Source organism: Strix uralensis, chromosome 17 (assembly GCF_047716275.1).
Source record: "Strix uralensis isolate ZFMK-TIS-50842 chromosome 17, bStrUra1, whole genome shotgun sequence".
In the NCBI taxonomy this organism is placed as follows: Eukaryota; Metazoa; Chordata; class Aves; order Strigiformes; family Strigidae; genus Strix; species Strix uralensis.
The window spans coordinates 4626592-4639664 of record NC_133988.1 but is presented as its reverse complement, the minus strand read 5'-3'; the positions used below and the strand labels follow the sequence as shown (position 1 = coordinate 4639664).

The 13073-nt window shown below is 52.0% G+C and overlaps 1 protein-coding gene across 3 annotated transcripts in view; it reads right to left on the bottom strand.

Moving 5' to 3' along the window:
• Window positions 1-13073, bottom strand: part of TBX5 (T-box transcription factor 5) — a 71005-nt gene that overhangs the window by 27534 nt on the left and 30398 nt on the right. For all 3 annotated transcript variants that reach the window (XM_074887308.1, XM_074887310.1, XM_074887307.1), the window contains exons 2-6: window positions 11414-11589; window positions 9515-9609; window positions 6687-6806; window positions 5881-6028; window positions 3568-3720 (exon numbers count right to left, since the gene is read on the bottom strand). In XM_074887308.1, coding sequence (XP_074743409.1) covers window positions 3568-3720; window positions 5881-6028; window positions 6687-6806; window positions 9515-9609; window positions 11414-11560 — 663 coding nt within the window. In that variant the 5' untranslated portion in view covers window positions 11561-11589. The remainder of the gene's footprint in view (window positions 1-3567; window positions 3721-5880; window positions 6029-6686; window positions 6807-9514; window positions 9610-11413; window positions 11590-13073) is intronic.

Here is a 13073-nt window from a genome sequence, read left to right as displayed (position 1 = left end):
GAAACCAATATAAAGCCCAAATCCAGCTAACGGGGAAAGTAGGTTGTAAAAATTAATGAGAATAATTGTTGTGAATTCTTGCTTTTGAAAGAACCCTCAAGAGGGCAGAACCTTAATTATTTCTGTCTATTAGGGTTCATTTCCTGGTCCTAAGCAGAGAGCTAGTACCTAATAAATACAAGCTAGTAACACAATGATTTAAGCTACAGCAAAATGGTACTTAACTGCAGGGGAAGTTAATATTTGGGAATCAACCTGATTGCAAGCACCCATTGTGTAAATGGCAAGGAAATGAAATGTGCATGTGACCTATTTTAACACCTCAATATTTCTGGGGTATTTTTTCAGGGTTGCAGAGAGGGGGGAGGTGGTCAGCCGAGTTGCTGACAAGCACACTGAAAACTTTACCAAAACTTTCTTCGTAGCTTAAGCCTCCTTTTGGGGAGTAGGGCTGGGGAAGGGGAGATCCCAGTGTGCTTAAATATCTTTTCAGGCTGTCTAAAATATCAGGGGAAATAAGCACAAGCCCTACATTGGGATTGCAGCTGTGCTATTGAAATAAATTGACGGATCTGAAATTAGGCAGGTATTTCTATAAGCTGTGTAAGCATAGACACAAATGCATTTGTGGACAAGTCATACAATTAATATTGTAGTATAGTCCCCACCTATAACATAGCTCTTCAAACATAAAACACACGCACGTATAAATTTGTGTATATATGTGCGTGTATGTGTAAAATACAAGAGTGTATAAAAACTATGTGTAAAATATACAAATTGCGTGTGATTGTGCAGAAAGGAAAGTTTGCATGAATGATACGCTACAGGTGATGGGTGGAAGTGAGAGAGAGATGGCTGTAAATGGGAAAAAATAGGTAGCGCACTGACAAAGAGACAAGGAGAAGGACAGATAGACCCTCCTTGGGGAGCTCGATGCAGACAGACAGAGATCGGTGGGATTGCGGTTGTTTATGGCAATGGGAAATGCAGGCTGCATTGCCATGTGAAAATACATTTTGCCAAGCAACATGTCAGCTGTGAAAGCTGAACTCAGGTTTCTGCCTGCGGAAAAGACCCCACTTGCCACTTGACTCAGCTGAAGGACGTACTCCTTGCACACAGCCAGCATCTGAAACAGCACCAGCTGCGCGCCGCCTCAGCCCCGATATTATTCTCCATCTGTACTGGGGCAAGCTACAGATTTTATTCCCTTCCCTGGAGGGAGATGCCATTTAGGGTAGATCATTCCCTGGTTTATTTTTATGGCTCTATCTTTCTCAATTGGGTCTTTATCTTGGGGCTACAGCCACTCTTTATTTGTTCCCCCAATGATTTGGTGCAGCAACAAGAGGAATGTGTGTGTTGGGGGGGGAGGGATGTAAGTGTATGTAAAATGTGTAGGGGTGTGTGTAAAATATGTAGTGGTGTCTGCGTGCGGGTGCATGTGTCTGCTGGGATGCGAGCGTGTGTGTGTCTGTAGGGATCCATGCGTTTGTCAGTGCGTATGTTTTGACAGAGACAGATACGCAGATGTCGTTTCTTATCAACCAGATGTTGTTGATTTACAATCAAATATTCCTGCTCCTCCTAATATGGCAGTTTTCCCAAACTACTGTACTTACATGTTTCTGCTTTGCTTTTGTTTTATTTGCATGATAATTTCTTTTTCTATAAAACAGTCCTATTTTTCTTCAAAGGAAAGCAGTTAAATTCATGTCTGTTTTCTTACAGGGAAATGCCTTTAAAGCAAGCAGTGTGTCCTGTTTTATTAACTCCCAGTTCTATTAATATTATATTCTTTCTCCGAATCCATCAAGCAGAAGTTAAACTTGATTTTATAGCATCCACAGTGGAGTTATAATTTAAGGCATAATTTGGCGAGTACTCAATTTGGATTCAGTTTGCTTGTCCTGGTTGTGCCAACAGCTCCTATTTAAAGGGCAGGGAAGTGTTTTCTTTTCTTCCTAGTTACGGTGAAACAGTCTTTCTTCTCCAGCCTACCTCTGCTCTCTGTGTCTCCCTTGACAACTGATGGGCGAAGGAAACACAATCATTCTGTGCAGGTTTAGGAGCTTCCTATTTACATCTCCAGGAAAGCATCCAGGATTTTTCTAGGGTGTTCAATGACCTTTCTCCATTTGAAAAACAATTATTTCACTGTCAAGTGCAAAGGAGCCATCCTACCTGCCCCTAAGTACAAGTAAAAGTTTGTAGTAATTACTGTCTATGCAAATGGGGGAGGAATTTTCTCTTATTCTGGAGGAAAATTGGCATTTCATAGGGGTCTGCCCTAGACTGCAGGGCACTGTCACTGCAGACAGCGATGAGGGGCAGCTGGTGAAAGGCATCCCTAATACATCTGCTGGGAACTACCCCAGCCCTGAGCCTTCCTCCCCAGCCCTGTGCCTTCCTCCTCCTCCTCTGGCCTCGCTGGGTGGGGAAGCCCAAAAGCAGAGCAGGGGAAGTCAAGAGGGCAGCAGCCCAGCAGCGGGGTCCTCCCGGGTGGGCAAGCAGAGGGGGACAGCAGCGGGAACCCACATGTGTCTGCCCAGCAGTACCCCAAGAAAACCTTATTTAAGAATATTATTTTTTTTGCTTTGTTTTGCTTGGGCAGGCAGGGAACTGATTTCAGGCGCAGAGCCTCCCTTTCCTTCCAGGGCCTCCTCGCTGCCAACCCCACAGCCCCCTGCCGACCTCCCCACAGGGCTGCCCGAGGAAGGAGCCCTGTCCCAAACAAAGGGCCGGAGCGCAGCCAGCCCGGGTTATCAGCCCCCCGGCCGCGGAGGGGAGCGCCGGGCTCCCTTCTCCAGATTACAAGCCTTTGACCGATGGGGAGAGGAGAGAAGATAAAGCCAACTTCCTCGGTTGGTTGTCTCCTCTCTGAGCAAACCATCCTGTTGAGCTAATTCCCCCTCGGCTCGCGCTAAGCCCCGTCTTTAGATGCTTTGTATGTGTCGCCAGGAATAACAGGGGATAGGATGGGTGTGTGGTGAGAGGAAAGGAAAAGGGGGAAAAAAAAAAAAAAACAAAAAGGAGAAGGGGGAGAAAAAAGCAAAAAGGAGAAGGGAAAAAAAAAAAAAGGAGAAGGGGAAAAAAAAAGGAGAAGGAAAAAAAAAAGGAGAAGGGAAAAAAAAAGGAGAAGGGGAAAAAAAAAAGGAGAAGGGAAAAAAAAAAGGAGAAGGGAAAAAAAAAGGAGAAGGGAAAAAAAAAGGAGAAGGGAAAAAAAAAAGGAGAAGGGGAAAAAAAAAAGAAGGGGAAAAAAAAAAAGGAGAAGGGGAAAAAAAAAAGGAGAAGGGGAAAAAAAAAAGGAGAAGGGGAAAAAAAAAAGGAGAAGGGGAAAAAAAAAAGGAGAAGGGGAAAAAAAAAAGGAGAAGGGGGGAAGAAAAAGGAGAAGGAGGGTGAAAAAGAAAAAGGAGGAGAAGGGGAAAAAGAAAAAGGGGGGGGAGGAGGGGGGGGGGAGGAAGGAGAAGGGTAAAGGGGAGCCGAGGACCTCCGAAGGAGCGGCGGGAGGAGGGGAGGCCGGGGACGCGGCGGGCCGGTGCGAGGGCCGGCCCAGCCGCTCACCTTGTGGTTTTGGTAGGAGGTGACGGCGATGAAGGCGGTCTCCGGGAAGACGTGGGTGCAGAAGGCGGTGTTCTTGGAGCCAAAGCCGTTGTTCTCGTCCGCTTTCACGATGTGGAGCCGGGGCTGGTATTTGTGCATGGAGTTCAGGATGATCTGGGCAAGGGGAGAAGGAGAGGACATCCCGTGGGAATGGAGGGGGCATAGCGCGGCGCACCCCCCCGCTGCCCTAGGAGGGGGAGATGAGGAAGAGGAGGACGAGAGGGGCCCGTAGGTCCTCGCCTTCCCTTCCCCAACATTTTCTCCCTCTTCAGGGCTCCCCCAGAAGGGCTGACATAGGTGCTGGGCGGGGGGGGGCACATCTCTCAAGAAAATCGCCCCCCGCAACCAAGGAGCACGTCAGGGCCGGGCGATGCTGTGGAAGGTGCCTCCTTACCCGCTGCTCCCCGCCACCAGCCCTGGGCTATGCTGCTGTACCCCCAGACCCTCGGGGGGGGCCGGAGCTGCTCCCCCAACACGTGTTGGGCATCCTGGACCGGCTGCTGGTGGGGGCTTCCCACCTTTCCAGGACCTTCACAGCCTCACCCCACCCCCCTAAAACCTCCAGCTCACCACCACGACGGCCCAGGCATCTCAAGCCCCCCCCGCCAAGGAGGGCAAAGAGGCAAGAGCGGGGAGGGAAGTGGAGGGCAGGAGGGATTTGGTGTGCCCCCCCGCCAGCCACCCGCAGAGGATGGGAGAGGAGGGTGGCGGGGAACGCGCTGTGTTCAAGATAAAAAGCGGTCCCTGCTCGGTACCGGGTTAATCTCGGGGGAAGGGGGCGGGGGGGGCGGCGGGGGGCCGCTCGGTCACGATAATGACTGCCGGACCCTGGCGACAGAGAGACGCAGCGCGCCCCGCCGCCGCCTCCCCCGTCCCGGGGGTTTAAGCAAATTGCTTTGACATCCAGGAAAGTCGTAGACATCAACGGTGAACGATCTAATGGTTTTTAATTTCATTACAGCGACTCTAATTGAGAGACTCCTGGTGCAGCTCCTCCTCTGAAGTCCCTTATTGTCCCCTCAGCGCCTTCGGTTTGTTTAGAGGGGCTTTTCCCCAGAGCCGCCTGTTCGCAGCGGGGGATGCCTGGCCCCGTCCCCCCGGGCCGGATCCCCTTCTGGGACTGCTCCCCAAAACCAGCCCGGGGGGTCGGAGAGGTCCCCCCGGCTGCGCCGCTGCGGAGCGCCCGCTCTCCCCTCCCTCTTCCCGGGGCTGGGGGGGAGAAGGACCTGATCCCTGGAAAGCAGCGCTTGCAAACTGCTTTGCCACCAGCTCAAGGCAAAAATAAAATAAAATAAAAATTATGAAAAAAAAAAAAGAATCAAGCCCCCAGCTGGAGGGGGAAAAGAGAGCTCCTAAAAAGATGCTCAGCATTGGGGTGGGCTGGGGACTTGTCTGGCAGCTCTCCTCGGCAACCCCCCACTCAATTCTTAGAGACCATGTGGGCGAGGATTTAATAGCACAAGATTTATCATTAAAAAGCGAAGGAAAAAAAAAAAAAAAAACAAACTTGGAAAAAAAAAATGCAACTGAAGTGTTGAAACGAGACTGGAGAAAAATACGCTCTTGGAAAGGGATGGCGGGATCTGGATTCGCATACACGCTTAAGTAATTATATATATATTTTTATAGAGAGATCTATATTATTCATACATGTAGTTATATATGTGCTCAGAGGAACACGCATCTTTGGAGACCTTCGAAGGAGGGCTGTTTCTGGCTGCAGAATTCACACAAGCTTTCACGGCCCCACGAGTCTAGCAAAGACCTTTTTATGTCCAAGAAGCTGTAGCGGGATTTCAATATTATTTTTTTTATTGTCTTTAATTATTGTTGCAATTTTTTTGCATCGAGGGATCCACATGGTTTTAGGTCCTATTTCCTCGAATAATTATGCCTGATTGATTTTACCTGTTAGCCAAATTCACGGAGGCAGCGAGCAGATCTTAACACTCCAAGAGTCCCCATGATATTAAAACCAGGCAGCGAAATACTCAATTAAGCTGGACGAGTTTTGCCCACTCGCGAACTCCAGCCCCCAGGAGTCTGTAATCAATTCCCACGTGGTGCTGCGACATAACCCATTTTTAAGGTTTATGCTTCCATTTTGGGGGGTGCTTCATTGGGGTTCATCCCACCCTCTCAGGGAAGAAAACACCACCCCGCCAACACAGCGGATTTGGTGGTGGGTGACATCACCATGACCTTGGTGGCGCTGGCAGCGGTGGGGGAGAACACACGCGGGCTGTGAGCACGCGTGGGGCCCCCGATACTTACATGTCCGAAGGGGTCGAGGTGGTTGTTGGTGAGTTTGAGCTTCTGGAAGGAAACCAGCTGCCTCATCCAGTGGGCGCCCGTGGCCGGGGAGTCGGGGTGCACGTAGAGCCGCCCGGGCATGGCCGGCTCTGCCTTCCCCGTCACCGACCTGCGTGGGGACACAGGCACTGAGTTCCAGGCGGAGGGGGCTCTCCCGTGGGCTCCTGCTCCCCCAGCCATCCCCTCCCGTGGGCTCCCTCCCACTCGGACGAGGGGGCAGCGCTGTGCCGGACAGTCACGCCGTGCTTGGGGAGAAAAGGCATTTACAAACACCGCGGGGGGAATTAATGGAGCTCTTTGGCACCTTTCCCGTCGGAGATGGCTCTCGCTGTTTCCCCGTTTAACCCCATCCTTGCCCCCTCCCTAATTACCGGCATCCAAGCCAGGAGCAAAGGATGGACCGTGTACCAACCCTTAAAGATTTTCCTGCCCGGAGATATTCCGTTCCTTAATACAATTAAACTGTCAGCTCCACAATAGCCAATAATCTCATCGCCAAACAGGATTACAGTTATCGCTAGCTAATTGCGACAGACTTTTTATCTTTTTTTTTTTTTTTTTGATGTATTTCTCTCCCACGGACCGTGGGACCATCCCGAGGGGCTCGGGTGAAGCCCCTGCAGCCCAACATTTCTCTTTTGCAGGGGAAAAAGAAGGATGAACCTCTGGTTCGAGGGTACCCCCCAACCTGTGCCGCCCAGGTTTGGCCAGCCCAGAAAGCCCGACGCGAAGCTCCTCTCCCTGCCCTTTCCCCCACGCGTGCATACCATTTATTATCTGCAAATTTGTATCTGTGGTCATCCGCTGGTACAATATCCATCAACAGTATGTACTTAGTTTTTGGATTAAGTCCAGTGACCTTCACTTTGTAACTGGGGAACATACGCCTATAAAAAAAGAAAAATAAAAGTACATGAGTATAAAAGCGGAGAAGGGAAAGTTTTCCAAGGTGGTTCCGCGTGTGTGTTTGCGAGGAGGAGATGGGGGGGTGTCACTTAACAAAAGGGCAACGCCACACTCTCAGAAGGACCTTCCCGAAAGGCCCGGGCAGAGGAGGGGTGCACCCGTCCCCTGGGGTGGGGGAGATGTGTGGGTGCCGCTGGGTCCCGCCCTGGGTCCCAGCTGAGGCGAAACGGGTGGTTTATCAAGGCAGAATCACAATTACGAGGCTGGTGGGGTTATTTATTCACCTACTCTTGTGCCTGCTCGTCTATTCGTATTTTTATTATTATTTGTTTCGCCAAGGCTTCGACTCCCCCTTCTTTGAGCAAATCTGATGGTAAGAACTTTTGAAAGCACAATTACTTCCCTCTATACAGAAGCCGCTGGAACAGCAGAGGACATTTGCCAAAGTAAAAATATATCTATTTCTATAAATATATGTATTTAAAATACGTCTATTTCAACCACCCCCCATGTGTATTAACGGCTCTGTGTGCAGATATCAAAAAACCCCTCCACGCGCTCAGGTGTAACACCAAATCTGTGTGCAGCCGTACGCGCGTACAGAGACATCAGCAAACACACCTGACAAATCCTTGGAAACACTCGGGTACACACTGAAGACAGGGGCTTTTCGAAATATTTTCCATTACTGCGACGCAGGGACTTAAAACACTGATGTTATTTTAATTTGAGCTTTCCAAATATTTAAAAATAAAGCAGATGAAAATGTATCCCTGGACTTAAAACACGCATAAACAAAAACCCCACACCTCTAAAAATACTGCACTCTTCTCCGAGGCTCGGGCTCTTATCTCTACGATAGGGAATCTGGGTTGGGTTTTAATTCAGTTGTAAAAAAAATGGAGGGGAGGGGGCAAACTACCAAGAAAGCGAGAATTTAGCTTCAACGTTTTAAGGGAGAAGAATTCCACCTGAAGAATGATCTGTAACCATCGAAAACACCTGACCAGCAAGAACAGGGACTTCTCCAACGATAAATACGGGGAATTATATAAATAAGGAAACCTATTCCGCATCTCCCTGAAGTCCCTGCACTGTAAATGTCTCTTTTATTGCTCTCCAGATGAGGTTTCTATCCACTGCGATTTTTTGTTTGAAATTTCTGCAAGGTGGTTTATGTCTCCCCTCCGTGCGCTGCTTTTTTTTTTTTTTTTTTTCTCCTGTGAACTCGGGTTTTTCGGGAGGTCCCTCCACTCCCCCAGCCCGTGTCCCGGCATCGGGCTGCGGGGGTCGGCAGGACCCCGGCCCCCAGCAGCTTCTCCCCATACATCCGCCCCCTCCCTCCTTTGTAGTACGTCCCTTTGGACACAAGACTCTTCTTGAAAACCGATTTTTCCAGCAACATCGAGGTTCAAGGGGAAGGCGAGCCGTGAAACAGATCTCTTCGCCAAAACTTTATACACCCAGCTCTATTTTTTTTTTCCTCCCTCTTCAGGCAAATTTTGGAAGACCACAACAAATACCAGATGACAGAGCAAAATGAAAGTTTGACTCTGCGTTGATCGTTGTGCCCTTGCAATCTAAAACTACTACTATTTCTACGCGTGGAGGGGGTTTTTCCCCTCTTCCTCCGAGGATTTTAATTTAAAATCACAACGAAAAGAGCCTCTCTCGGGCTGCCCCCAGTTTGCCGATGGGACTGAAGAGACTATTTTACTGGGTCTCGGCTGGCTTAGGCACTCTTCAATTTAACAGTCCTCCAACACATTAAGAGTAATGTTAAATCGCCTCAAAGGCACTCGAATACACACGCGTACACATATAAATATCTATGGATCAGGTTTACTAAGCCGGTCATGGAATCGATTACGCGCAGTCCCAATAAAGTTGGATTTGCGAGGCTGTATATTTTTCTACACACCCACGCAGACACACACATCCAGAAATGTGTATCTGGACGCAGTTAGATCCGCATGCTATTTATTTGCGGACACATCTATCTATGCATCTAAACAGCTTTGCTATCAGTATATAAACAGTAGCTTAAGACCACATATACTTTTCAATGGGGTGGCGTGGGTGTTCTGGGTGTATTCGCCTCAGCGCGCGCAAAATAAATAAGGAACTTCTGTAAACAGCGCAAGGCATTACAAAATTGCAGAAGGGCCTTTAATTAATATTAATAATAATAATAATAACAATAATATAATGACGAAACCGCCCAGCAAGCTGCTCTAAACAAGGTTAGGTTTTGGCCAAGTGGTTGCAACTCGCGTTCGCCTGGAAAGTTTCCAAAGGCCTGAAATTGGGATTAACGATCCAACTGTTCTGGTTAAGAAAGAAGCCAGAAGAAACAATTTCTTCCGACTATATCCTCGCGGGGAGGGCTCTCCGCACGGCCGCCCCGGGCACCGCCGGGCAGGGCTCTGCGGGTGCTGCCGGGGCCGGGGCACACACGGACACAGACACGCACACGGGTGGGCCTCGCACACGAGAGACGTGACCGTATCAATGTCAGGGAGAGACGGGCTGCGGCCGCGGACACACACCCCCACCCACGTGGCTGTGTGAACACGCGTCCCCCCCCCTCCCTCCCCCGTAGGCAATTCCCCCCGCAAACACGCACAAACCAAGGCAGATTCAACCACGCAGACACGAAGGGGAACGCGCTCCCCCCCCACATTCTTACCTCCCGGCCTTTGTTATGATCATCTCGGTCCCCACTTCGTGAAATTTCAGCCACAGCTCCCGTTCGTGCAAAAACACTTTTATCCCCTCCATGCCCTGCGAGGGAGGAAGGTACAAACCGTCAGCCCCGAGTGGGGCGGGGAGAGCCCCGCCGGGGGCAGCCGGGGAGGGGGCGGCGGGGCCCCGGCGGGAAGCTCGGCGGGAAAAGGCCGGGCGATGGGGGCCGGGGCTCGGGGCATTCCCGGGATAAACCCAGCCGCTTGCGGGTTTGCAAAGCCGCGGAGAAAAAGGGTTTCAGACCGGAGCCCGGTGATGCTGCTCAAGGTGGGGGGGCTGGGGCAGAACCCTGCGGGCCCCGGTGCTGCCGAGGGGGGCGGGGGAGGGATCGCCCGGAGCCAGCCCCAGCCCGCATCCTCCCCACTGCCGGGAGAAGTACCCCAGCGCCCCGGCCCAGCTGCCCCAGGAACCAGCCGGAGGAGATTTACGCGCCTCCGATGAGTGATTTACACCCACCCGCTCCTCTCTGCGGGCTGGAGGAGCGTGGGGTGTCAGCTCTGCTCCCCTCGCTCGCTCGTTTCGTTCACCCCCAGCCCGCACCCCACCGGGGCTGCTCTCGGCCGGCCCCCAGGAACCCCACGCCTGGCACCGCAGATGCCACCACGGGGACAACATATCCCCCCACAGCGGGGTGGGAGGCACAGTGGCACCCCCTAATCCAAGCACACCTTCTCCCCGCTGAAAATGAAGCCGAAGCGCCCCGCCAAACGCTTCGGCGCGGGATGGGGGGGGCGGTTTCCAAATGCACACGGTGGCCCCGAGTCCCAGGGCAAGCCCGGGACCGGTACCCGTTGCCCGCATCGGGACCCGCCGTGCCTCCTGCCCGCACCCCCGTGGGCAGCATCCACGGCGGGAGAAGGCTTCCCCCCGAGGGTTTACCTGCCAGGGGGGTAAGCGGGGCTCTCCGGAGGGGCTCGGCAGCCGCTAAAGGCGAGACGATCTCGGTGGAAAAGCCCCTCTCCCCGCCTTCCCCCCCGCCTCGCCCCGGGGCTGCCCCGAGCCGGCTGGGGCCGGGGCCGGCTCCCAGTACCGCCCGGCCCGGGCGGGGAAGGCCCCGGCGACGGAGAAGGAGAAGCCGAGGGGTGGCCTGGCCCGCTGCCGCCTCGGCCTGCTCGCCTCGGCAGCGCCTCGGTCCGCCGGGACCTGCGGCCTGCGGGTCTCGCGTGGGAGCCCACGCGTGTCCCGGCAACACGCGGCGCCCGGGGTGGGGGGCGAGGCCTGATGGAGGGGGTTATGAGGGGCACCCCAGGGCGTGCCTGGCCCCGGGGTCGCTACGGGGGTGCCCACGCGTGACACCCGGGGTCCATTGCGCGGGTGTGGGCAGAGCTGTGTGCGCACCCCTGCGGCTGGATCTGCGTGTGCGTGGGTACGCCCTGGTGTGCGAGGGGGGCACATATATATATTCATACCTACACAAACACGCACGGGCGTCCTTAGGTCCTTAGCAAATACATACACGCACGTGTAGCTGGCTGGGTGTGTGTTCGCGTGTGCGTTTGTATGCTCACGCGTGGACTCCTATGGGTCTGCGTCTGCCGCTGCAGGAGCGGCTGCCTCTCACCCGTATTTTGGGTGCTTTTCCGTGCGTCCCCCTCCACGCACCCCAACATTCACGCATGCACCTCCCCGCAGGTTTAGCGCTCGAACAAGAACCCAAATAACACTACAGCAGGATGAGGCCCACAATCAGGTGAGACTTTTCACTCCCGTGGGGCCTAAAACGACTCAGCACCGCCCAGAGCTGCAGCAGCCACCCAGCTGAGCTGATATTTGGGGGGGAAAAGGCAGAGAAAAGGGAAAAATAAAGAGCGAGGGGGAGAGAAAGAGGAGCGTGGGTCCTTACCTGCTGGGTGAAGGCTGCTTGGGGCGAGGTGGGGGACTTGCTGGTGGCCCCCAGCTGAGCGTCCTGCTTGGCTTCAGCCTGGAGCTCTTTGGCCTCCGAGTCAGCCGGCGTGGTCGGGAGCCCAAAGCCTTCCTCGCTATCCGCCATGTTACGAGCTTCCTTCGCTGAATCCCCCACTGCAGGCACACATCGGGGAGAGAGCAGAGATAAGAGACGCATAAGTCAATGCTGACGTTTAATAAAATATATATATCCATACATATGTAATGGGGAGCGAGCCTTAGCGCTAGACAGGGCTGCCCGACAAACCCGCGCTGCCCGCAACTCACTTTCAGCTGCCCGGGGAGGGAACAAGGCCCTTTAACTTTGGGAGAGGGAGAAATAAAGACTTTTATTTATTATCGCAGCCCGCAAGGGATGATAGGATTTGGGGGGGGGGGGGTAGGGGGGTGGAGAGGGAGGGGAAGGGGGAGGCGGTATTATTAAATGCATCTTTTGGAAAAGGTAAACAGCGTATTTTAGGTCTGTCTGGCAGGACACAGGGAGCAAGGCACCGGGGGGCCGTGGCCCGGCCAACTCATCACACAAGTGACTCTAGAGGTCGGAGGTCCGAGGTGGGGAGGTGGGGGCAGAGCCTCCCCCGAGCCTTGAACACCTCCAATTCCTCCGGGCTCGCTGCGGCCGAGGGGGGTGAAAGTCCCCACTTTCCTCCCAGGGAATGGGGAGCTTTCACCCCACTCCAGCTTCGACCAGGCAAAAGCCACCGATATGCCAGACCCCCTTATACAACCCCATTTTCAAAGAAAATTCAACCTCTCGCACCCCTACGGAAAAAAAAAATAAATAAAAATAAAGCTTTTTCTCGCCCCACCCCGGACAGCTGCAAGTAAAGGATGGACGAGATAATGAAAATATAAAAGTGCAAATAAATCAATTTGTCGAGACACTGTGCAAGGTAACGCGCACTCGGGCTGGTGAACGGGGGTGGAATTGGGGCTGAAGTGAACTAAGCCAAAACATTTAGAGTAAAACTGCATCAGGAGAGAAAACGAGGTTAAAAAATACACGGTTTACATCTGATGCGAGTAACCACAGTAAGTTTTAAAAGCAGTATTTTGACGCAGCTTTAAAGGCTCTATCAGGAATAGTAAAAGTTTCAAAGCAGCACCAAAAAAAAAAAAAAAAGATAAAAGCAATTGAATTATCTGTTAGTTTTTTGTTCTTAAGGAGTTTAGAGTTTTGGTAGCTTTAGAAAAAATCTCTCTTGCATGTTTCAAAGAAGGGGATTCAATTTTGAAAGGCCAACCATATGGAGGCAATATTGGTTGTAAGTTCATGAGAATGTTTTGAAATAAGTTCTTCTCCCTGCAACAATATCTAAAAACCGTTAAAAAAAAAAAAAAAAAAAAAAAAGAAGAAGAAGAAGAAGAAGATTTAAAAAAGTAATTCTCCTTTAAATGTAGAGGAAAATTGGGAGTGAAAAGGAGGGGGCAGAAAATTATCTTCCCTGCTAGTGGCGGGTAATATATACATATACGTATATATAATTTAAAAGGACAAAAAGCGAAGGGACTCCAGGTCCACAGCTCTGGAGCTGAAGATCATGTACAGAAACGGCCCGTGCCCCCTCCCTCCCTCCCTCCCCTGTTTTCCCACCGTA